At 47.6% G+C, this 23880-nt stretch overlaps 1 protein-coding gene across 3 annotated transcripts in view; it reads right to left on the bottom strand.

Moving 5' to 3' along the window:
- Positions 1–3658: 3658 nt before the first annotated feature.
- WDR59 (WD repeat domain 59) overlaps positions 3659–23880 on the bottom strand; it is a 49034-nt gene continuing 28812 nt past the window's right edge. For 2 of the 3 annotated variants that reach the window (XM_088062332.1, XM_088062334.1), the window contains exons 17-27: positions 23498–23567; positions 23074–23227; positions 19414–19470; positions 13364–13497; positions 12215–12296; positions 10262–10374; positions 9107–9254; positions 8942–9014; positions 7765–7891; positions 7200–7342; positions 3659–5311 (exon numbers count right to left, since the gene is read on the bottom strand). In XM_088062332.1, the coding sequence (XP_087918458.1) occupies positions 5076–5311; positions 7200–7342; positions 7765–7891; positions 8942–9014; positions 9107–9254; positions 10262–10374; positions 12215–12296; positions 13364–13497; positions 19414–19470; positions 23074–23227; positions 23498–23567 (1337 nt within the window). In that variant the 3' untranslated portion in view covers positions 3659–5075. The remainder of the gene's footprint in view (positions 5312–7199; positions 7343–7764; positions 7892–8941; positions 9015–9106; positions 9255–10261; positions 10375–12214; positions 12297–13363; positions 13498–19413; positions 19471–23073; positions 23228–23497; positions 23568–23880) is intronic. The other variant, XM_088062333.1, reaches the window with a different exon arrangement.

Here is a 23880-nt window from a genome sequence, read left to right on the forward strand (position 1 = left end):
GCTAGAGGGGCAGGAGGCAGCCTCAAACATCCCAAAGAATCACAGCCAAATAATTAATAAAGAATGACAAAAAAGGAGTTTCCCATGCAGCTTCTTGGGAAGATTTCCCACTCAAGTGAGGGGGGCTGCTTTGGGGTGACACCCTTGACCACAGGGGCTGGCCACGTGCCAGCAAATTTGGCGTTGCTGGCCACACCGGGCTGCAACCAGTGATTAAGGTGGGGTTTGCCATCCCAGGAATGGGGAGCCCCCCCAGTCCCACCTGTAAGGGTGGGTCATCACACCACCTCAGCCCCCCGGCTTTGGGGTGCTGTGGGGCGCTGGCCAGGCATTCACTGAGGCCTTTAATCAAGGTGGATGCAAAACCTGTCGTGGCGGTCGGTGTTGGCTCCACCTTCTCCCCAGCTCCTGGCACAGCCCTGCCACTTGCTTGGGGGAAAAGTACTTTTTTGGGTGGGCAGATTGATTTTGCACCCCGATAGGAGCAGAAGGCTTAAGGGTGGCTGTGCTCCTGGCCAGGCTGCTGCAAGGCACCTGGGATGCACTGGGAGTCCCTTGGGGTGGAGGATAAAAACATTTTCTGGGGGTGGGGTGGGCCAGAAATGTCCTGAGAGGTTGCTGAGAGACCCCAAATGAGGTGCTGGAATGGGACATTCTCTCAAGGGGATTCCCCAATACCCTCAATGGCCAAGGTGGTTCTCGTTGTGGTGGGTGGCTTGTCACAGCTCTCTGAGGCATTAGGGTGGCTTCTGCATGGACACTGAGGACTTTTTTATGAGAATATGGGCAAGGTGGGGGGCAGAGGAAGATCTGAATGAGCTGGGGCTCTCAGCTGGAGGCCACTGCACCCAATCCCAAACCAGGGACTCCAGACCCCAAGCATGCTCAGGTGCAATGGCCACTATCCCTTTATGGGAGGCTGGAGGAGATGGAGGGAACACCTGGCTATGACCCCACCACGCAGTCCCCGCCGGATTCTCTTGCTATGCAGCCCAGCCCTACCTTGGGTTTTGGGGACACAGGCTGCCCAGGGCCACCCTCTGTAATCACAGCTCATGGCAGAGGTGGGTCCAGCCTTTTCCAGCCCACAAAGCTGACAGGTGACCTGTGGGTCCCTGCTGCCATCCTCTCCCAAGCACACAGAGAACTGTGGTCCTCAAATGTGCCACAGTAGGCCCCAGGGGTATGAGCCAGGCTCTTGTGAGCTGACACTTCATCTGCCCATGTTACCTCCTGGGTGCTGTGGTGGGGCTCTGTCCCCCTGTGCAAGGCACAAGGGTGTCCCCACAGTGGATGAGCCGATCCCCAGCTTTGCAGTGAGAACCAGGCAGCAGGGGGACCCTGTCACCTGCAGAGCAGGAATGCACTGAGCACAGGTGGCACTGGGAGAGGGACAGTACTGGGACCAAACTGTACAGCAGACACCAGTGTAAGAGCATCAAATTGGCAGCAGAGGGTTGTGCCAAGGCCCTGTCCCTGCTGCTGTCCCCATCCCTGTCCCTGCACCGTGCCAGCCCCAGGACAAGCAGGATCAGGAAGTGTAGCTGGTTTGCTGATCAGCCTGGCTGAAATGAGAGCAGCCAAGTGGCTTTGGCTCATCAGTTCTTGAACCGGTTTCCCCACCAGACAGACGGACAGACGCTGGGGCTGACACACAGGAGACAGCCGGAATGTGCTGCTGGGCTTGGGGCAGGATAAGGCCCTGCAGTGCTGGAGGGGCTGATGCTGGGATAATGGAGCTGTGGCTGCCAAGGAGGAGGAGACCAATACAGACTCTGCTTGGTATTGCTTCCATAGGAAAGGTCTTCCCTCTCTATTAAACACTCCTTGTTTCTCTACCAAACTTGATTATCAGGGATTAAACTTCCTTCTCTGCACATGGAAAGTCTCAGTGGGGATAGGGAAGACACACCATGCTTGTTACACCCTCAGTAGGAAAACAAATAGGGTTTAAAATACTGACAGTGGCCTTTAGGGCACAGTGTGCATTGTGGGAGCTCTCTCCCTCTTCTAGTCCCATCCTTAGGAAAGCAAATGGATACACAGGTAACAGCCCCTGGGATGCACTTGACAGCCAGCTGAAGCAAGTTGCAAGTGGCAAGCAGCTGTTCAGGGTCGGACCAAAGGTCTTCTGCCCTCGGCATCCTCCTCCGCAAGTTGTGGCAAGCAGCTGTTCAGGGTCGGACCAAAGGTCTTCTGCCCTCGGCATCCTCCTCTGCACCGGCCTGGGAAGGGTGCCAAAGCAGCTGTGGGGTGCGTGGGCATCTCTGCAGAGTGCTGCTGGCTGGGCTCTCTGGACAGAGGTGTCCTGGGATGCAGCTCCTCTCCTTGGCAGTGTCCAACACTCCTGGAGTCCTGGCAAACCCGTGGCACCAGTGATGCCCTGAGGGAAGTGGTTTGATACCCCTCCCACACGGTGTGCAGAGAGCTCCTGCCTCGTGCAGAGCAGCCAATTTAATCCAATGCCCCCTTGATCCTGCTCCAGCAGAAACCATGGATGGGTCACCCCCTGCAGCACGACTGGCCACGCTCCTGAGCACTGTGCATCAGCTGAAGGCTCTATTCAATTCACCTGGTTTGACTATGGCAGCATCCCCAGAGTGGGTCTGGCGCACACCCTGGCCCAGACTCACTGCCTAAGTAGTCCCTGCCTTCTCTCCCTTCTCTAAAGCCTGCACTTCAGAGCCAGATTTGGCCACAATGGGGAACTTTTTTGCACTTTAGCAAGCTATTTGGAAGTGCAGGGGGATGCGGGGATAGGCAGTCGGGGGTGTGCAGCACAGAAGAAGGGGCTGGCGTGGGGCACCACCAGCCGTTCGTGTTTCCTTGCAATAGTCACTTCTGCATGGAGTGGGGCTGCTCCCAAAGGAACCACCAGACATGCTGCAGGGTGTGAGAGAAATGCTGGCAGCATCCGGGAAAAAATTCCACCTATACCTGTGCAGGACTGCACAAACAGCCACGGCAAGGGCTTTTCCGCCTTCCTCTGAAGTGCCGGCCGTGCTCCGCCTCAGGGGCATTCACATACTACAGAGATGGACCGTAATGGACTGTAATAACACACTAAATACCACGATTTGTCGGTCCGTCACCTTTAAATAACAAATCTCCTTTCCCTTCCAAGCTACAGGAGCACTCAAGCATGGAAATGAAAATACTTCCAATGTCTGTCACGTAGGGAGGCGGAGGGCGGGAGCCCTCTCCCTGCAGCTCCTGGCAAGGAGCGCCCCGGCCCTGGGGCTGCGGCGGCGCCGGGCAGGACCCCGCTGCAGCCTCCTGCTTTCCTGGGGGCAGACGCTGCCCAGGGCCGCCCCGAGCTGCAGGATGTGGGCTTTGGTTTGCTCGCAGCTCAGACGCCGCCCGGCTACACTCTCCCAAGAGGAGTCTCAACCGCGGGCAGCTCCCAGTCTGTTCCCAGGCCGGTGTGGCAGGTGTCAGCACATTGTCCCAGCCAGGGCTGGGGACACAACGACCCCTCAGCTAGCACCGAGCCCCCTGCTTTGGGGTGCAGGGAGAGGGCCATGGGTGCAACACTCACCACCCACTGGGAGGAAGAGATGCTGGGGGCTCCCCACAGAGGGAGAGCCATCAGAGCAACACCACATTCTATGAGACCAGCGCTTAAAAAAAAATAATTTTAATGTTTTAGTTGTTTAAGATACATCATCTGTTTATTCCACAGCAGGATCCCACAGCCTGAGCTAGCACAGGGGTTGGGAATGGGCATGGCATGTGGCCCCACTCAGCAGGCAAGCATGAGATCAGAGCTGGTACAGGTGGGGATAGCTCCAGCTTGCTCATCCCTGACCACACATTCGCTCAAATCCAAAGCTCAGGCTGAAGCCAGACCTGGAGAGGCAGAGGCTGCACATTCCAGGTGTGCACACAGTGCACAGCAGTGTCCCTGCACTGGGAGTGCCCTGCAGGCACAGCCCCTAACAGACAGATCCGTAAGTACATTCTCCAGTTGATGCTCCACAGTAAGAAAAGTCATAAACCTTTTGCCTCTGTGAATCCCACCATTCTTCCAAACCCCCTTTTCCCTAGAAACTGCTGCTTCCTCCCTGTTCAAGAGCCTTGTCACTTCAGCGGCAGCAAATCTCAAATTACCCATAATTTTCCCCATAGTACCTGGAGACAACAGCCAAAAGGAGCTGTATGGAGTAAGTGTCCTGTGTTTTCTCAGTGAGGGAGAAAAGGCTTTCCAAAGCAACACATCTGTGGAAAGACAGTGTAGATCCCAAACTCAAAAGGCCTTTCCCAGTCACCAGGAAGTGTCACCAACAAGACAGGGACAAGTTAAAGTGCATTTTATGACCTGGTCAGAGCAGGAGATGAAGACACTTTAAAGCCTAACAGTACTAAAACTGCTGGAAGCAACTAATCCCAGGGACCTTGGGTGCTTGCCCGGGCTTTTTACAGGTACTGACTAGTGAGCAGAAATCTACTTAAGAAGTAATCCTGAAAAATGCCATTTCCTTCTCTTGCTTTGTGGGGAAATCTAAACAATGTAAACACCCATTCAAAATAAGGACTCTGCTGCTTCCAGAGAAACTCTGAGCACAGTTCCATGGACTATTTCCTCTTCAAGCACCATTTACAACTCACCTTTAGAACTTACTGTTGCTTGAGAATTATTTCTGCTTTAATTGTGTAAAACAACTGTTTTGCTCAGTTTGAGCCCATGTAAGGAGGCACCTGGAAAAGACTCTACATTGCTGGAACAAGTTTGGCTCTGCCAGGTGGGCCCTTTCCAGGGGAGCTTTCAAAAACCTCTTAATCCCAAACTAACCAATATTATTCACACACCCTTCTGCAGGAGAGAGTGATTTTTCTGGTCTGGCATCCATTGCCAGCAATGGACACAGGGAATTTGGTCAAATTGGTCTGGAAGCAACCTGGGAAGCGTAGGAGTAATGGAAGCACTTGTAAACATCACCACAGCACATTACCAGGACGTCCTGCTTCAGCTCCTTGTGGTGATCTCCTCCAGACAGAGAGGAGCAGAACTGACTCAACATGTCTTGGGAATTAAATATTCAATCAGTTCCTGGGTGGCCCGCTGTCCCCACTGCTCAGAAGGTGCTCTCGAGCAGGCAGTGGCACCCACAGCCCGTGGGACAGACCTCCTGGGTGCGAAACCACTCCATCATGTGGCTGGTGTGGCCTCCATGTCCACAGGTCAGGCAGAAATTGGAGGAGCCCCGCACGGCCACGTGGCAGATGGCGCACTGGAAGGTGAAGCCCTTGCAGACGGCGCACTGGGTGCCGCGCACCTCGCTGCGGCAGTGGCTGCAGTACACGCCGAACTCTGCCGGAAGGAACACGCGGTTAGTGCTGGCAGAATCACGGTCAAACAAAGCAGTCCTGCATGCAACCCCTTGCTCAGCAGATGAGCCTCTTAAACTGCCTCAAAGCTCCATCAGGGTGGGAGAGTGGATGGTGTTTAGAGAACTTGGTTTGTTCTCCATACGCAATTAAACGAACGGGCAACCGGAACACTGAGGCACTGAACTGGCCCACCAATTCCCCTGGATGGCTACAGCTGTCTGCTGGAAATGTGGGTTGGATTTCAAGCTTTGGAGACACTGACTCATTAAGGCTTCCTGCTGTTCTTATCCACCTCTTACCACCAGGAAGTGTCACTAAGCAAGCAAGGAGAGTCTCCATTTCTCATCAGAGAGCCCACCTGATGCCCCCTGGATCAGACTGTCAGCCATGGAGGGGCAAAGGCCATGGGCACCTGTTTTCACTCCAGTTACTCCCCAGAAGTTGTCCTGGGTGACAAGGTGAGACTACTGCTGTGTCTCTAGCATCCTTCACCTGTTTTTCTTCCCCCAGGTCAAGCACATCTGTTCCCAGAGGTCTGTGAACAAGACAATTTGGAAGCTGTTCTTAAGCTGGGTAACTACACTGCTGAAAGTATTCAAGGAGAGAAGTTCTCTTTACCTATTTGCTGGCTAGCTCACCTAGTTAGAGATCTTGCAATTCTAGCATAAGGACACTTCAGCCCAGGATTAGAGATGAAGACAGGACATCTCAGAAGGAATGAAGGACATTCATCAGCACAGAGCTGCGCATTGCTGGCATGGCAGTTATGTGAATTTTCCAGCTTTCCCGGAGAGATGTTACAGTCTACAAAGCCCTTTAACCAACACCTGTAAGCCTCACCTCCACCCAGAACTGTGAAGAAGTCAATCCCATTTACTGGAAGAGCTAACCTCTGTCAGACATTAAATGCCACATTTGCAGTGACATTTCAGTAACCAATGACACTTTATCTATGTAGCAGGATGCTCTGTCTAAGCAAGAGTAAAACAGCTTGGATCTTGCTTTACTTGCAAGCTATCGGTGATGGATTGAGCAGGGGGGGCTGCTGCTCTTAGTGCTGAATGCTGAAACCAGCTTGATCACACTACCCCAAATTAGACCCATCACGTGGATAGGTAGGGCAAATGCTTCCTCATCAAGGCTGGCATCAACAGAGATGTGAAAGGCCTGGTAGGGAAGGGAGAGGCAGATGTTTACAGAAGAAGAAACCAAAGAGCTGATAGCATCTTACTCAAAAATAAAGCACGTTCTGTTGAGCAGGCAAGGCAACATTTTATCTAAAATGGTGTGACTGACAGTCAATCACTTCATACCATAAAGACCAGTTCCAATTTTAAATGGGGAAAATTTTTAACACACCTCCCTTAGGTGTGTGTGAGGATCCTTGCCCTTGGGTACACCCATCAAGGTCAATCCTCAAAGCTGAGTGAGAGAGATTTGCCCATGGTCATTGCTATGGGTAAACATCAGTGTCGACCTGATAATTATTAAGCTAGCTTTAATATTATTTATTTAATAACCAGTGTGTTGTATTACTAGTTTTAATTTTCTATACTGTGTGGTAAGTAATTCTGATTAAGGCCTTTTCAGTCTAATGATTATCATTATATTCATAAATTTAAATAAACTCTTCATATTTTATTCATATTAAATAATAGGTTTGCCATCATTAACCCTGTGGAACAATTTGTACCAATGTTTAATTACACCTATACAAGAATTTTAAACCTTTGTGACTCCCCTGGGTGGGTTTCTCAGATAAACTTTGTCCATTCTGTCCATGACACATCCTGCCCTGCAGACTGCACGTTCCTAAGCTCCCGAGGCAGAGCTGTGGCTCTGTCTGGGTAACTGGACCAGACACTCACCAATTCCCTTGTGGGGATCAGGAGGACATGAGACAAACTTCAAAACCTCAGCCCGCTTCTCTCGCAGGCCCCAGCGATAAAGGATTTCTCCATAGCACTTCTTGAAGTCATCAAATTGCTGAGTATTGGCAGGATCCAGCAGCCTAGGGGAACAAACAGGCTTGTAACTGACTAACTCGCAGAGACTCTGGTTGCTATCCTCTGTCCAGTGGTGACTATGCAACCAGCTCACGTTGCTGGAAATGCAGCAGGGCACTTCTCACAGGTTGCTGAAACATTGCTGAACACAAACTACTCTGGCCTTGACTTGTTCTACACTCCAGAGTGCACACTCTGTGGGTGGGTCCTTTGGGGCCCCCACCATGGCTTCTTAGGGATGCATCATGTGTAATCCCAGCAGCGTTGATCTGCAGGATGATGCTTCTTCAAGTAATTGTGTGAATGACAAGGTCTAGAGGCAGGTGTGGTACTGCGCAGCACCATTAGAGACCTGGACACGGAGTTCCACATGACTGTGCTGCAAGTAAGGCATCTCTGAATACCCTCAAGGCCCATAATAACCTACCTTTTGTTTTTCTCATGCTGATCCTTCTCCCGCTCCCGATGGTCAGGATACATTAGGTTTCCATAGCGAAAGTCATCCGGAGAAGATTCGCACCAGGGAGTGGAGGTCTGCTCCGTGTCTTTGTTTGCTGCAAACACCAAGAGGCTGTGAGTGCATCTCCCCGCTCAAAACTGGGGTTAGGAAGGGACATGAAAGACCACAGGTTTGCACCCCCACATTTCAGTCCTATCTCTGTCCTACCACCCTCTGCATTCCAACAAACACTGCCCCACCTCCAAGATGTAAGTGCCAGCCTCTACTTGCCAAGTGCTTCTACTACACTTTTGGTGACAGGACTTAATGGGGATCACCAGGCAGAGAAATCTGATGTGGAGGAATCCCTTTTGCCTTCTGCTTTAGACAAAAAGTAACCAGGCAATCAATCCCATGGAGTTTGCTTGGGAACATTTTCCCAGGTGGACCTGGGTTCCTCCTTTCTCCCTGAGACAGGGAGGACTCTCATCACCAGGACTGTTGTTATTACGTAAAGGGGCCTCTGCATGCAAAGTACTGCCCTGGGGGAAGGGAGATGACTGCTAATAACTGTTACAAAAGATTATCCGCTCCCCTAAACCCCATCCTCTCCTCTTCCCCATGTCACATGTGTCTTGATATCACACTGAAAAGTTACAGCTGTGGTGTTAACAGGGCTGATGCTACCCCAGGCCGTGTATATCACTAGGAATCTGCAAAAATTTTCAACTCTAACACCAGAGCCCCCCATTGTCACCTTTGTCACGCTGAAAAACTTCTGTGAATATTCAGGGCATCAAGAACCCAGTGTTTCCAACTGCTGCATTTTTTTCCAGTGAGAGAAGAAGGCCCAGCACTGCTTTTCCCCTGAACCCTGTGGAATTAGCTGGCTAATTTTGAGGCCATTTTCAATAATCACTTAATGAAGTACCTACTGAAATCAGAAGGTGCAGGACTGCAGGAGCCTCAACACAGATACTGCAAGGCCTGCTCACTTCCAGCCATGGAGTCACACCATGCTGGCCAAACTCCACAGAGCTGCTCTGGAAGAACACATCTGCAGTCATAGCCAGTACTAACTCCCTCCTTTCCCCACCATGGGAGCCATCTAAAACCTTGGCCAGAAGGGTGTGAGATTCCTTTATTTACTAGCCAGGACTCATACCTATGCTCCAGCCTCCGGTGCCAATCCCAGGATCTGACATGCTGGAACAGGAGCCGGAGGAAGTAAAGCTGGGCTGTTGAGGGGGAAAGGAGAATAAAACATGTCATCTATGTGAGAGACATTCAAAGATATCCAAAACAAATGGGAGAGAAGTGGCAATCTTACATATCGGCTGTGGGAGGCCAGGTTGGAGGCACGCTGAGGAAAGGGGACACAAGAGTTGGGGCACCCCTGGAGCCTTGACTGGGCTTCAAACACACTGCAGAGCATGGCCAAGGTCTGTACATCGTGGAGCTGTGAGTAATGAGCCAGCCTGGGAAATGAAAAAGACAGTGTGAGACTGAGCAGAATTCAACGGCAAAACCAGTGAGACTCGAGGACAGCTAATTTCAAGCCTGTTGCATACGTAGGTGCCATGACTGCCCAAGGGAGATGTGCACTGAGGGACTGGGTTGGCTCTTCTGTCACATCTTTAAGAAGCCAAGTTCTCCTTCTGAAAATACTCATGCCCTAACTGGTGGGAGAAGGATGTGAGCCCTGGGAATCCACCAGCACTTGGGCTCAGATGTAATGCTGGTGCCATTAGACTCACTCCCAGCCACAATATCTTTTTGACAAAGCCATCTGGGTGCAAGCATCCTGCACCTGGATCACAAGGCAAAAGGCAGCTGCAGATTTTCTAGAAGGCTAGGAATTTTCCAGTTTGCTCTGAAGGCTGAGAGTGATAAAGAACAACCTGTCCTGTGCTCCCACTGCTGTCATGCAGCAGGAGAGAGCTCAGCCAAGCAACTGTATGGAAAGCACAGCACACAAATCCTGCACTTCCAAACAGTGTAGATCAACAAATAATAGTTACTAATTATGTCCCCTCCTGAGTAGATTCACCACCTGGAAGACATTTTTAGCTAACACTTGACTTTGAAGCCACTGGAACAACTTTCCAGTAAAGTTAGGTGACAACAGGGAATCAGAAAGTAGAAAAAAGGTGCTGCACCAACAGGCTCATTTAGTGGGGAGCAGGAAACCCAAATCTCCAAGTCAGGCATTGTGGGCATGGAAAGTAGTGCTCCACCTATGCCTGGCCTGTTGCTCAATGCTGGCCAAGGAAGACCTGAGTGATAAGTGGAAGGTCAAGGGCTGCCTCCTCTATGCCAGAAACACATTTGGAATTTCCCTTTGTGATGCATCACAGGCTTGAGACAGGAAAAAAATCCATGCCGTGGCACTACCCCGAATCTGAAATAACCCCTTACATACAGATAGGGAGGGCTCTGCTTCAGCAACCATTCCCCAACCCCTCCCCAGCATTCAGACACGTACAAGGACTCCAGTAATTGACGTCCAAATGGATGTTGTGCCCAAGGTATCTCTAAATCTGGGTCAGACTTCGGTCCAAGACAGAGATCAGTGGCTACCATGGCCAGTGACCAAACCTGGCAGACAGGAAGGAAAAGCAGTAAAGCTACAATTAGGATTAACCACACTCCCAGGGCATAGGTGTGCACAAATTCACACATAGACAGACAGATAATAATGAAGCTTGTCTGTTTTGGGTTTGTCGTTTTTTTCACCCTGACAGCAGGGAACAGTTTCGGTCTCTGTGTCACAAATAAGACAGAGAATAACACAAAACCAAAGCTTTCCCTGTCCCACTCGCTTTGTGTTTGGGTTAAACACAAAAGCTGAACAGTCTATAGTCTATTAGTGCATTTTATATTCACAAGCCTCAAAAGGGTTCAGATTTGATACAGTTCTTGGGTTCAGAGATGTCTGGTGGCAGAAAGTTTACTGGTAAATCATTATTTGCATGAGAAGTATTCGTTCATTAGTGGTGTCACTGAGCACAATTCTCATGCAGCCTGGCACAGACAGGACACTGCTTGCCTTTTCTACTTCAGAGTTTAACCACATGAAATTTCTCATTCATTTATCATCCTCTACTCTGAAAATGGTTCCATCTTGTCAGTCTCTATACCACTGATCTAGGACTGCTTTTTCTGCTGTGCCTAGAAAAATGGGACAGTTAGAATATTCTAGGGAAAAGGAAAGCATCTAGTTTAGCACAAAAAAAAAGAGCAGGAAAGGAAAAGAGTGTGCAAAAAAAACGGCAGAAATCAGAGCACTGACAACATGGACAATAAAGTAAAACCACATTCTCCAAGTACAAAGAACAAACAGCCAGAAAAAGTAGTCCCAAAGCTGCTCCCCGTGAAACCAGAGAGAGCAACAGAAGAGAAACCAAAACAAGGACTGGGCTGAGTAAGAGAGTGCACAGAAAGGTAACAGGAAAGATGCCACTTCCTACACTGCTATAGAGCACATCAAACCTACAACTTGCAACTCAAGCCTGCATGTCTGCTGTGAGCTGCACTACAGACTGGAGTTAGAAGGAACAGGGAAAAATCAAGCAAGAAACAGAGTTATCTCAGAGAAATCTTGCTGAAGTTACTCCACCCAAACTCTGGTCCAATGTGGACAAACCAGACTGCAAGAGGAAGAACAGACGAAGGGGAACTAGACCTACTTTCTGCTAGTGTTGCAGAACCCACCAAGAAGCAAGACAACAGCTTGAGTCAGCTTCTGCCTAGATCAGGTAAGCCTATGCATGTTGCCTGTCCAGCTCTAATTAGAGCCAAATGCTGAGGAGATGTGCACAGCTCCTGTGGCACTGCCAATTCCCATCTCTTTCAGGTGTTCCCATGTCCTGTCAAATGTTCTGCCTATTGCAATGGACTAATCACAGGGAAAAGCATGGGCCACAATAGCCATTTTTCTCCTATTTTTATCTGAATGCAAATAGCCAGCCCCATTTTGGAGCCCCTGGGCCTGGGCTCTCTTGGGAGAAAACAGCTGCAGTTAGGACTCAATGCCAACACAGATGAATGCCAAACAATGGGAACAATTACATAAGTATGAAAAAAATTATGGATCAAAATGCTGACAGCAGCTAGGCAACTCTGTGCACAGTTACTCCATTTGATGACTCAAGAGCAGGCTGCATTCCTCACTTTGCCTACAGGAATTCCCTGAAAAATGTGTTTCACTCAGTTTGGCAAAGGGCATAAGAGAATCTGTGTGCAGTCCTGGGATGGAAAGTCTTGATGCCCAGACTCAGCGAGGTGCGGACCACCTTGGTGGCCATTCCACCTGCCTGGTTCACCAACCAGAGACTCCCTGACAGAGCTGCTGAACCCCACTTGGGTGTGAGTGACAGCACAAGCCACTGGAGGGTAGCACAGCAGGCTGAGGAAGAGGTCTGGCTCCATGGCGTACCTGTACGAGATCCCTCCGCCCCACTGCCAAGGCTGAGGCAGCATTCTTCTGGCAAGTCTCCTGGATGTTATTCACGTTCAGGCTGAAAAGAAAGGAGGTAACTCAGCTCTGACTGGCACATTACCTACAAAGGTGGGGAGGAATGGAGGGGAAGAGGGAATGTGGCTCTGGTAGCAGTGAGCAGCCCAGAACCTCCTGATCAATATGAGCCTCTTCGCATGGCCAGGATCCCCTCCCATCTTTCTCTGTTATTCAGGGATCACTGCCATCCTCCTCCCACTATTCATTTTTGCTAATACACCACACATTGAGTCCAACTCCACACTAGCTGGGACTGATTTAGGGCTGTTTACACAAGATGTCCCACGAAGAAAGGTCCAACAGGTTTTTTAAAAGAATATTTTTGAAAATAACATAGAAAGGGAGAGAAAGAAGGGTTTCTTTCCTCTCTTTCTTTCCTCAGAAAGGAAAACTACATCTTCCCTGAATGTCCATAGACTGGAAATTCCATTAAGGACCAGCCAGTATTACCAAACTTAAGAAAGAAAAAATTCAGGAACAGAGGTTTTGTAACCATGTAATTTAGAAAGTCTGGAAAAAGGAAGCCCTTTGTTAAAAAAAACAAAACCAAAAACAACAAAAACACAAAAATGCCCACAGAACTCCATCCTTTCCATTAACACAGAATAACTTGCAGAACAGACATGTACAACCAAGTGGGAACATATAAAATACTTCTGAAATTAAAAAGCTTTGTAAGCTATTAATAGTTTTACAGAATGAAATGTGCATTTACTGAGATTTTTAAGCCTGTAGATTTAACATGAGATTTGAAAAGGAATTTCTCTTGTTAGCAGGTGAAAATCTGAACCTGTAACATTTGCAGTGACAAGACTGAAGCACCACTTCAAACTCTGTTGACCACACCTCATCACAAATTTCTTCCCTCACGCTTTTCAGATTTACAGGAGACAGGTAAACCCCTCTCACAGGCAGAGGGATACCAAAAAACACCAGTGAGGCAAGAACAGAGGAAGAAGGTAGAGAAACATTCATGGATCCATGCTGACTGATGCCAGGATTAAAGCACAGCAATGCCGAAGACAGCTACTTTCATTTGGGAAGGGATGACCGCCCAAATGTACTCACATGTAGAGCTCTCCCAGCAGCTTGTGGACAGGCAGCAAGCAGGAAATATCTTGGATAATAACTTTGCCAGCAGCCTTGATGGGTCGGTTGTTGGTATCTGTCCCCTCTCGTTTGCTTTTCCACCTCCTTGATTTCTGCAGAATGAATGGCAGTGTTACTGGGGAAGAGGACAATGGGCTGCTTGGGACAGGGAACAAAGCACTATGGTCAGGAATAATGCAAGCAGCACCCAAACCTGCCTTTTAGAAGGCTCTCTGTTACCCTGGAAAACATCCATGACATGCCCAGGAGAACAAGCATCTCCATCTGTAGGAAGTGAAAAGCAGGTCAAGGCAGCGAGCTCAAGGTCAAACTCACTCAAAAAGTATTTTGTGAGTTTCCCTGTCAAAGCCAGTAATAGAATAAATCAGCTTCAGGATGCCAATCAAACCTGGGCAAGTTTGGCAGGAAGACGGTTCAGTTCTCATTCTCTGGGAACCCTTTGCAGATGGACCACTGGTGACTTCAGCCAGTGTCAGCACAGAGACATGCTGGAGGCAGCTGCTGCTCGCCCTTCACCTCAGGGCAAACCCACAGCTCCAGACTGTCTCTAGGTCTGCCCTCTCAGGATGAGAACAGCCCTGTTCAGTGCCAGCACAGGGCTCCCACGTCCTGCTTTATCAACAGCTTCAAACAAACAACTGGCAGGTGATAAAGCAGGGCCCAAGTTTTCCTAGCAAGGATCCCTAGCTATCATGCTCACAGCTACTTACAGCTGGCTCAGGACGTAAGAGGGGGGAGAAGAAAGGAGAGGAACCAACAAAGGGAACAGAAACAAGAAGCCAAGATTCCCAAATACTCCCTGTAACAGGCATATAGGACATCTTAAAGCCAAGCTGCCTAAAGCATAAAGCTTGCTTGGCTGTGTGAAACACTGTAGAGTATTTGTCTGGTATCCTGACCTCTTCCAGCTCTTTGCTCTACAAGAGTGAGGAGGAGGGATGAGAGGACGTGTGGCAGCAACAGGCAGAAGGCACTGGAGCTCTACTGAAGGAAGCACTGGCTGCTATGCAGGGTTCCAATGCTTTGCAATGCTGCTCTCTCATGGCGTGTTCCCTCACTGCCACACAGAGAGACAGACCCACACAGAAGCGCCTGGTCATGCTGGGTTAGGGAGGCTCTCCTGGGGCCCTCATGCTGGGGCTTCCCCACATCTCAAAGCAGAACAGCCCCTCTCCCAAGAGGCCAGCAAGGCTGTGCTGATGGCTCTATAGGGCAGACACAGCTCACACAGGCTCACATTGGTTCTCCTAAAGAGCATACCAGGATACAGGAAAGGTAGGACTTGGATCTGCAAGCAGGGTCACCTTTACTGTGGGTGTGAGGCCAGCTCTGGGATGGCTGAGTGCCAAATGGCTTTTGACCATGACCATGCAGTCCTGTGAAAACCTGGGCAGTCTTATCAGACACAAAATGTCCTTCAAAAACTACTCATGACCTTAAGAAATGCCACTGCCTGCCTGGCCCAAGCTTGGGCCAGTGTGCTGAGGAGGTCCTGCCACCCTGATCATACTACTTAAACATGCCACAAGAAGCAAAACAGAATCTCCTGAAGCTTCTCTGAACACTGCACAGCTGAGGATCAGTGGCTCCAGCTTGACAGTGAGTGAAGAAGGCATTTCTGCCTCAAAGGAGGCAAAGGTGGGTTTTTCCAGGGATGCCCATGTTACACAGCATCACCATTCCCCTGATCGTCCACCACTCCACTGAGTAAAGAAGAGCAGATCTTGCATGGTGCCAAACATTCAGAGGGGTGAAACACTTGTAGAAACAGGACTGTCAGTATCCAGTTCTCTGGCAAAGCTGACTGAATAGTTCCCTGCCACATCTCTTCAAATCCTAATTCATCAAAGAGGAATCTGCCTGCAGTACTTATCTGTCCCCTGAAGCTGAAAAGCATTATGCAGGGGAAGGTGGCTAGAATGGAGTCAGGTGGGAGACCCACCTCTCTTCAGCCCATCAGTTCCTAATCAAGGCACAGTCTGGATCAACTCTGCCTCTCTTGACATTGGGCAGGCTAATCCTGTTTTGATAACACCTAAAAGTTTAGCTGCCCTTTCCATGCTGAAGGATGCAGGCTGTATTACAGCCAGGCTCCCAAGTAACAGTGGCACCTGTACCTCATTCCTTCTCAGGGCAGCAAATGCTGTCTCGCAGGTGTGGTGAGGAGCTGCTGATGCTACTAAAATCAGTGTATGAGAGAAGCTTGGGAGCCCCAGAACAATGACATGCCAGAAGGAAAGAGCTCAGGCATTGTCCTGGAAGGGCTACCAGGCTTCTCACAGCAAAAGCTGTATTTGTGCTGTGTCTGAGCAGGTGTTTGAGCCCAGGCCTGCAGACACAGAACCACATTCTGTGGGCTATCAACAAGAGCTTCTAGAGCCTGGCAGGTAATTTGGAGAGCAACTTGCCACCTCCTGACCATCTGTAAGCCAGTTGGCCCCAGAACTCACAGTTGATGGAGATCTCCCTCTGCCCAGTGTTTGGAAACATATTCAACCTGCTCCTGCCCCCTGCAAGAGCAGACTGAAGAAGCCTTCCAACAGGCATTTCAAGACTAGAAACATAGACAACACATATCATTTTCCACAGGCAACTGGCTCTTTTTTTTTTTTGGAGAAAGACAACAAATGAAGATGAGAATGAAAAAGAGCTCTCATGAATGGCTTCCACTGCTTGCTTTTAGCATATCACCAGACAAATGGAAACACTAAATGTATCAGAAACCCCTGAAAACCTGGACTTAAACCCAATATTGTCCTGTTTTCTTCCTTTTAACTCTGCTTATTTACTGGCAAAAAAGGAAACCCTAATTCTTTACCAGTGTGGCTCCAGGAGTGGAGTTAGCTGATGACCACAGGCCCTGCCTGTACTACACTTCCATGTCCACCAATTCCAGCTCCTACCTGTGACAGGAAAAAACCATAAAGCTACAAAGCTAAAAATCATAAAGCAAAAAAGAGTCACCATTAAAAAAGTCTGGGTTTTCTACAATTCAGGTTTACCTCAGCTACAGCAAGAGTTAGGAAAAAACCCACAATCAGAAGTATGAGAACCATCATGGATGGGGTAAAGTTCATCACCATTGACAACAGAAGCTCTACTTTGAATCCAATATTTGCTGGTGTTAATTACAGGAGTAGCTCTCCACCAAGCGGTATTTGAGTGTTTTTAATAGGGATTACCAGAGACAAAGAAAGCTTTAGGTTGGGTTTGTCTGGCCAAGTTCCACCTCCCTCCAATTCCACCTCTTCTCCCAGTAGAAGCTCCCACTATGGAGTAATCAAAAGGCGTCACCAAGGCTCAGGGGCATTAGGGTAGAGCAGAAAACACATCTCTTTCTAGGGGCTGGAGCACAGGTCAGGATGGGCAGCAGGGAACATAACATTTGGAGCTGAAGCGGAAATCAACATGCACCAAGCTAGCTGCTGGCAGCTGAAGGACAAAGACACAGGTCTTCTGCACTGCCCATGACATTTCTAGTTCTTCCTGAAACCTAGAATCCATGCCAAGGAGAACTGCATCTACCCAGCTGCTCCTCGGTTTAATGAGAGGAAGATACGAAAGAAAATAGCTACAGTGATAAGTAAATTAAGACTCATCAGTTCCTCAGAGCACGAGAAGGAAAGAAACCAGAGCATTTATGGCAATCATGGGGTTGGAGGTGACAGCAGGGAACAGCACTGAATAATGACTAAAAAAGCCAGCCTGCACCTGCACTACTATACCCAAGGCTGTAATTTGCTGCAATCTGAGGTGATAACGATGGCAGTAAATGGGTTACATGTAGAAACAGATAGCCCAAGAATAAGCCACCAACTGCTTTGTAGCAACCACCATCATCACTGCATACTCAGCAGCAGGAGTTGCAAAATGCTGCCTCCTTGGAAAGGATGCTGAACACTTGGGTGTGTGTGCCTTTGGATCCTGCTGAGGCAGGCAGTGCTTTAAGAAGGATCCTGAAATGTAAAGTGCCTGTTTCACATCAGCATATGCAAAATTTCAGGGTTTGTGGTATAAACTGGCATTAGTAGGGCAAAGGGAAAGGTTGTGAACAAAAAGAGAACGGACTTAATGCCAAGAGATTAAGCTGCAGTAAGACATGTACAAAATAGTTAAATCTGCTCAAGTCAGGTTCAAGCTGCTCTCATATTTTTTTAAATAAAATGCAAAAATTGCTTCCTCCCTGTAGAATGCTATGCTCCTTTATTCTAAACAACTGCCAACAGATTAACTCCCCCGTGTGGCTCATGCAGTACTGCCTGGATTTTCTCTTCAAAATAATAAACATTTACTATTTCCAGCATCTCCCACAGTATCAGGCACCTGCCACAAAGGCACTAAAAAATCCAAGGCCCTTTTGAATCAAGTGCCCCACAGCAGGAATATGTCTTTATAGCTTCCATCAATCAATAGCTGGCACCTGCCCTGAAGGACGGGCACTTCAGAAGAGGAGGCCAGAAAGAGGAATTATTGCTCCTTATAAACTTGCTAAGCTCTTGCTTCCCCAAACACCTTGAGCAATACCGAGCTCTTCTTCCAGAAGGAAGGCACATGATTTGCACTAATAGCCTATACCTCTCCTTGTGTATGCCTGTGTCTTCACCTTAGGCACTGCTGCCCCCTTTAGAGAGTCAGTTTAGCCTCTTCCAAAGGTTATCCACAAATACAATCAATCCTTCAAGGCTTGGACTAACCCCTGTATCACTTTTAAATATATGTTACAGAAAATTATAACTTTATCACATCACTACTTGCTCTTCCTTCCAGGACAGAGATAATTGTAAATTAAACTGTGGCCTTTGTGCTCTGCAATTTACCACACAAGCTGGCAAGTTCATTGCTTGATTTTCTTTCTTTCAGTCTGCTCCTGATTCAAGACAGAACTTCATTTCTTGCGTCTGCTGCTCACAAAGCTCTTTGCCAAAAGCCTTGATGGAGTCAAGTAAATTACTTCTGGTTTCTTTCACCTATTATTTGCTAATACAGTCTTAGCCTCTGTTGTAATTACAAAAATTTGATCCTATTATACCAAGTTAAATTAGGTGTTACAGGATTCTATTTTATTCCCTGCTGTCTTATGAAGAGATAACATGAAGGACAGCAGCTGTGAAAAAACAGTTGTTTGTACAGACATTAAGACAAACAGACTTTAAGAGATCATCTTTAAATTGAAATTGAGTTTTCTGAGCTTTGTCTATGCTTGGAAGATGAGTGATGAAATAGTAAGTGCCCTCATGTCCAGCACAGCTTGAGCAATCCCGATATCATCAAGATGTTCATGAATGATGTTGGAGTTTGAGGGACACGTGGACCTGACTATCAGAAAACAATTGTCAAAGCAGACTTGGCAGGGCAGGTGCCAGGAGGAGAGAGAACCTGCCAGGGTGGCTGAAGTGCAACCACTCTAAAAGAGTTGCACCACCCTGCATTCAAAGGGCTGGGAGAAGATCACAAGTTAAGAAGAAATTGTATTTTTTGACCCAGGATATAAGACTGCATGATGGATTGCACTGAGAAGTGGCAGTTCATTTTAATGAGATGACAGATTGTTGTCAGAAACTCAACCAGTTTGCTTCTTCCACAGCTCTTAAGTGATCTTCTCTCCCTCTCCAGCAAGGCTTCGTCTTTTCAGAAATTAGGTGCTCTAATATCAGTCTCATCAGTTGGTTGATGATGTATAATAATCACTCAGCTCCTCTACAGTGCACTCTGTTTCTTAGAGGTTAATCTTCTCTTACACTTCAAATTACCCCTTGGCATCCTTTCCTGACCACAAGGCCAGGTGAAACAGGCATCCTCTAGGTCAGAACTTGCACCCTGCAAACTACTGTCTGCTCCTACCCACTTACACGTGCATCTGCTCGTGTGAAGCCCTAGGCCCTGCGTGGAGTGCGAGTCCCCCAACTCTGTGCAGGTTACTCAAAGGCAGGCAGGTGGCATTTTATTCTTGGGCCCTTGGGCAGAAGACAGGGTCATATCAAGGACAGTATTAGCACAGCACACAGTACCGGGAAGTCGTTAATTGCTTGTATGGACCAACGTCGCCGGGCAGAGCGAGGAGACATCTGTACGCGAAAACATTATACCCAGGAAAAGGGAAGAAAGACACCAAGAAAATTAAAGACAAAGGTAAATAAACTGAAATGAAAAATGCCCTGAACCAGCAGAGTAAAAGATACTGTTCCCAATGGTTCTGGTACACAGCGAACAGTTGCAAATCATGATCCCCACTTTCATCCTAACACAATTGTATGACACAGCATTACCTATGGCTCTGGCAGAGCAAGGGCTGCTGTGTCGTGCCCAACACCAGCCTCTATGGAAGACTTTGGCAAACTCAAATCTGAATCAAGTCTTCCACATGGAGTTGTATTACTGCAAGAAGCACTGAACTGCTTCGAGTGACCTTGCTCATACCATGAATTGAGCAGAGGACAACACCCAAGTGCCCCACATGCCTAAACTGCAATGTTTTACTCATTTTTCCTGAACAGAAAGGCAGCTAAGTGTAAACTGCATCATTTTTAAGACAGCTGTCCAGTGCCATGGCACAGATATCTGCAGGATGCTAAGTAGACACTCCTGCTTACTCAGATTCCCTTTAACATCTGGCATCCCCCAGAACTTCATTCACTGAAACCTGCTGTAACTGTTCACTTTCATTTTAAACAATAAAAAAACGTATGTCAGAATATTAGAAGGGATGTAGAGACACTGCTACTTGGCAGGACCATGTGGGTATTGTGGGTTACTATAATGGGTTGAGAAACTCCTTCAGATTGAGTAAGCAATCAAATTCTCTATTGATTGACCATGCTGAATAGCTCCAAAGTAGGCTTTCATTAGGAACTTGAAGGTATTTCAGTAGGTACTCAACACAGTGTTATAGCAACAACAAATGGAATTTTTCAAAGCACATTACTGTACACTCACTTGAAAAATAGTGCTCAGATCTGTAAGAATTAACACAATAAAAAGAGATATTTGGGTCAGGTACAATGCATTTTGCATTTGTTTTCAGCTGATGATGGACAGTCAGGACCGTCAACCATGCCTACAGCCTCTACATCCCCTCGTATCTCACTGCTGGAAGAGCCCTACAACCAGGCTGGCTGCAGGGCCCCATGAAGAGAGAGAGGAGAAGGCTGCAGCCATGTGTACAGGTTCTTCCAGCAGGCCTCGCAGAGAATGAGAAAAGGCTTAGTTAAAGGAAATTCAGTATAGTAGAAAAGCATTAAAACTAAGCTCAGTCCCCTCACCAGTTCCCTGAGGGGAAGCATAAGGACACCACTGTCACTATCTCCAGGTACAGCAAGGCTGAGCTGTCTCCAGGACCCCACTGGCACGACCCTGTAACTGTAGGGGGAAAAAAGAACTCCAGGGCACCTTCTTTAAGAGACACTCAGATTCAAAACACTGACAGCATTGCCATGGTACAGATAAAGCTCCTCCTTTCTGCTGACTAGTGCTCTTCAGTGGGGTTTTTTTGCAAAGTAAAAAAGAGGGAGGAAGAAAGGAGGAGTGTGCATATGTGAAAAAAAGTGAGAAAGATATATATATATATATATATATACACTTAAATGAGCACAGAAAGGCTCAGTGCCAGATTTAGTTTCATTTTAGCTTACTAAGGAGCTCTCTGCTGGAACCAGCAGCTCCCCTACCTTCATGGGAATATCACATCTTTCCTGTCTAGCAATGGGCAAATTCCATTGGTTTGCTAATGTTAGTGGATGCCAGTTGTTGTTGCAGTGGATTTAAATACTTGGTTATGGCTGATATACTCAGTTTTGGGGATGAAGTTGTCTGATATCACAGTTTGATGCACAAAATTTAAACTTTTATTTAATGCAAACATAAAATCCAAGCTCCAGAGCAAGGAGTTAACTAAACTTAGAGTCTGGGCTTTTTAAAACTGTCACAATGAAATAACAAAAATGCTGTAGCATTGATCTAACAGAGCCATGACAACAACTCCTGAAGAACCAGAAAACCTCTGCTGAAGAGAGATACAGGTTTTTGGTTGTTTTTTTTAATACTCTTTCATCTGCAAGAAGATTTGAACCATTAGAGTTCTTACATTTATTCCAGCATGCGAGGAGATAGCTCAGCAGGGGAAGGGGAACACAGGAATTTCCCTTGGCTTTCAGCAGACATGGCTGCACACATGCTTTGTTCTCTTGAATTCTTTTACCCTGTGACAAAAATCTTGTTGCCATCAATACAAGGGCTATTGAGACAGGTCACATGAAATTGCACCAAGCTGGTTCCACATGTTATTTTTAGCCTTGTCTGTCATCTTAGAGAGGCTGTGTGTCAGACACAAGCCTGCTGCAGAGGACAGAGGTAGCTCTTTAAATAAACTCTCCTACAAAGACTAGGACAGGCTGTAATTTTTGTACCAGGCAGCACCATTTTCTCTTTCCTTCAAAAAAAAAAAAAAAAAAAAGAAAAAAGGAAAAAGAAAAAAAAAGTTTGTGTGGGGAAAAAAACCAGGATGGGGACTTAAGAGACTTCTGGGGTCTGTATGGAAGCAGAATTTGCACTAGGGACAGGGGCTCTCCCCACAGCTGGGAGTTGTAATGTCGTCATGTAAGCAGGACACAGTCCCAGAGACAGGGTGGCTGTCACACCCAGAACCACCAGAAAAACAAGACTTCTATCTGTGCCCAGGAAGGATGGGTGTTCAAGGCTTTGATTTCCTCTGCTCCTGGGACACAAGTTCCCAAACTATTCTGCCAGCAGAGTGCAGACAGCTTTTGGCTTTCCCTGGGTTACCTGGAAGCTCTTTACTGCAGCAACAGATTTATGTCCTCTGCATGGACAGTGAACAAACTACTCAAATGCCCCAAATTCTGAGGCTCCCAGTGGAAGCTTACTGCATTTTTGAAAGCCACCTCACCCCCTGCTGAAGCACAGTTTGTTTCTAACAATCTGCTCAGCCTACTGCTCCCACAGCATCTGCTCCAGGCACATCAGGCCCTCACAGCTGTTTTACAACTAACACTGCAGCCACCCTACAATTACAACAGGTCTTCCTCACCCACCATGTCCCAGAAGGAAACAATCCCACTCTTCTCCAAAGCCTTGTAAACAGGAGCAACAGCAAAACCTGCACCTAAACCAGAATTACGTGGATTGGAAGATCTTTAGAGAATCATGTAGAAATTATTTTTGTTTAAAAAAAGAGGTTCAAAGGGGCATATATCCCTGAAAGAGACACCTGAAATAGAAATAACCAACCACATCCCTTAGTCCAGGAGAGGCTGGCAGTAAGCTGCAGACAGTCACAGCCCTGTGCAGTTATATATGTATATATATCAGGGAGTACCCAGAACAGCAAGAGCTGTGTACATGTATTTATCTGAAGACTAAAACTTCTTAAAGGGTAAGATTTTAACCCTACATAATGCAAAGGGAGACAGTATAATGCACTGAAGGGAGCTGTGATGGTCAGCACAGAGAAACATCAAAATAAGCAGGTCAAATGCTAGAGAGGATCAATAAAGAAGTTACTAATAGGAACCAAATCCATTTGACAGATCTGCCTGTAAAAAAATGTCTTTTTGAGAGGAATATAAAGCTTCTATTACTAGCAATGCTAAATGAAAGGAAAACAGGTCATGAAAGCTAAAGTGTTGGGAGCAGTGTTTTGGTCTGGCACTTACCCTTTCTTTGTAGTAGAAGGAGCTAATGGAGACCTGCTCCTTCTCACTGCGTGTTGGGCTCCCACTGTACAGACGCAGGTTGCCCGGAGTCTCCGTGCGGATCTTCATTGGAGTAATGAGGCCACTATGGTACGCTGATAGAGCCGACAGAGACCTGGGAAAAAGAGAATACACTTTCAGGAGTTTTTCCCATCAAAATGTCCTGCAGGCTCACACTGACATCTCCACTAACCCAAGCTGCCAGCAATGGTGCCACTGTCTCAAAAGAAGTCTGTGCTGAGGCCCTGTGGTGTAAGGGCCCAGGCTCTCTGTGCTGAGGGCACAGCTAACACTAGAGGGGACCAGGTCTAATGTAGGACCTGGTATTTTCCTGCTTTCCTGCCCATGACAGCAGCACACCTCAAACGCCACACAGGGCACTCACCTGGGTGTGGGCTCCATCGGGGACACTGCACGGTGCATGGTCATGGGCCTTGTGAAATACACCAGATACCCTGCAGAGACAGGACATGGCATAAAGACCATGCAACAAAGAGTAGATTACTCAGTTCAGCTTAAATGACCACATTTCCCTGAGTATCAGAGGCAAGAAGCTGGGTTCTTATCCGCTAACCTTAGTGATTATAAACTAAAAGCAGACAACCACATTCTCTCAACCCAAACTGACTCCCTGTAAACCCACTACAAAGCAAGGGGTTTTTGAGATGTTTCTCTCGAATGCATAATGTCAAGTGGTTTATAGCTGTTAGAGAAAAGACAGGAAAAGAAAATGAGCAAATATATGCTTGTGTTTTGACTCTCCACCAG

The sequence above is a fragment of the Pseudopodoces humilis genome, chromosome 14 (assembly GCF_049639895.1).
Source record: "Pseudopodoces humilis isolate 2021_Gansu_Grassland_sample_001 chromosome 14, ASM4963989v1, whole genome shotgun sequence".
Classification (NCBI taxonomy): Eukaryota; Metazoa; Chordata; class Aves; order Passeriformes; family Paridae; genus Pseudopodoces; species Pseudopodoces humilis.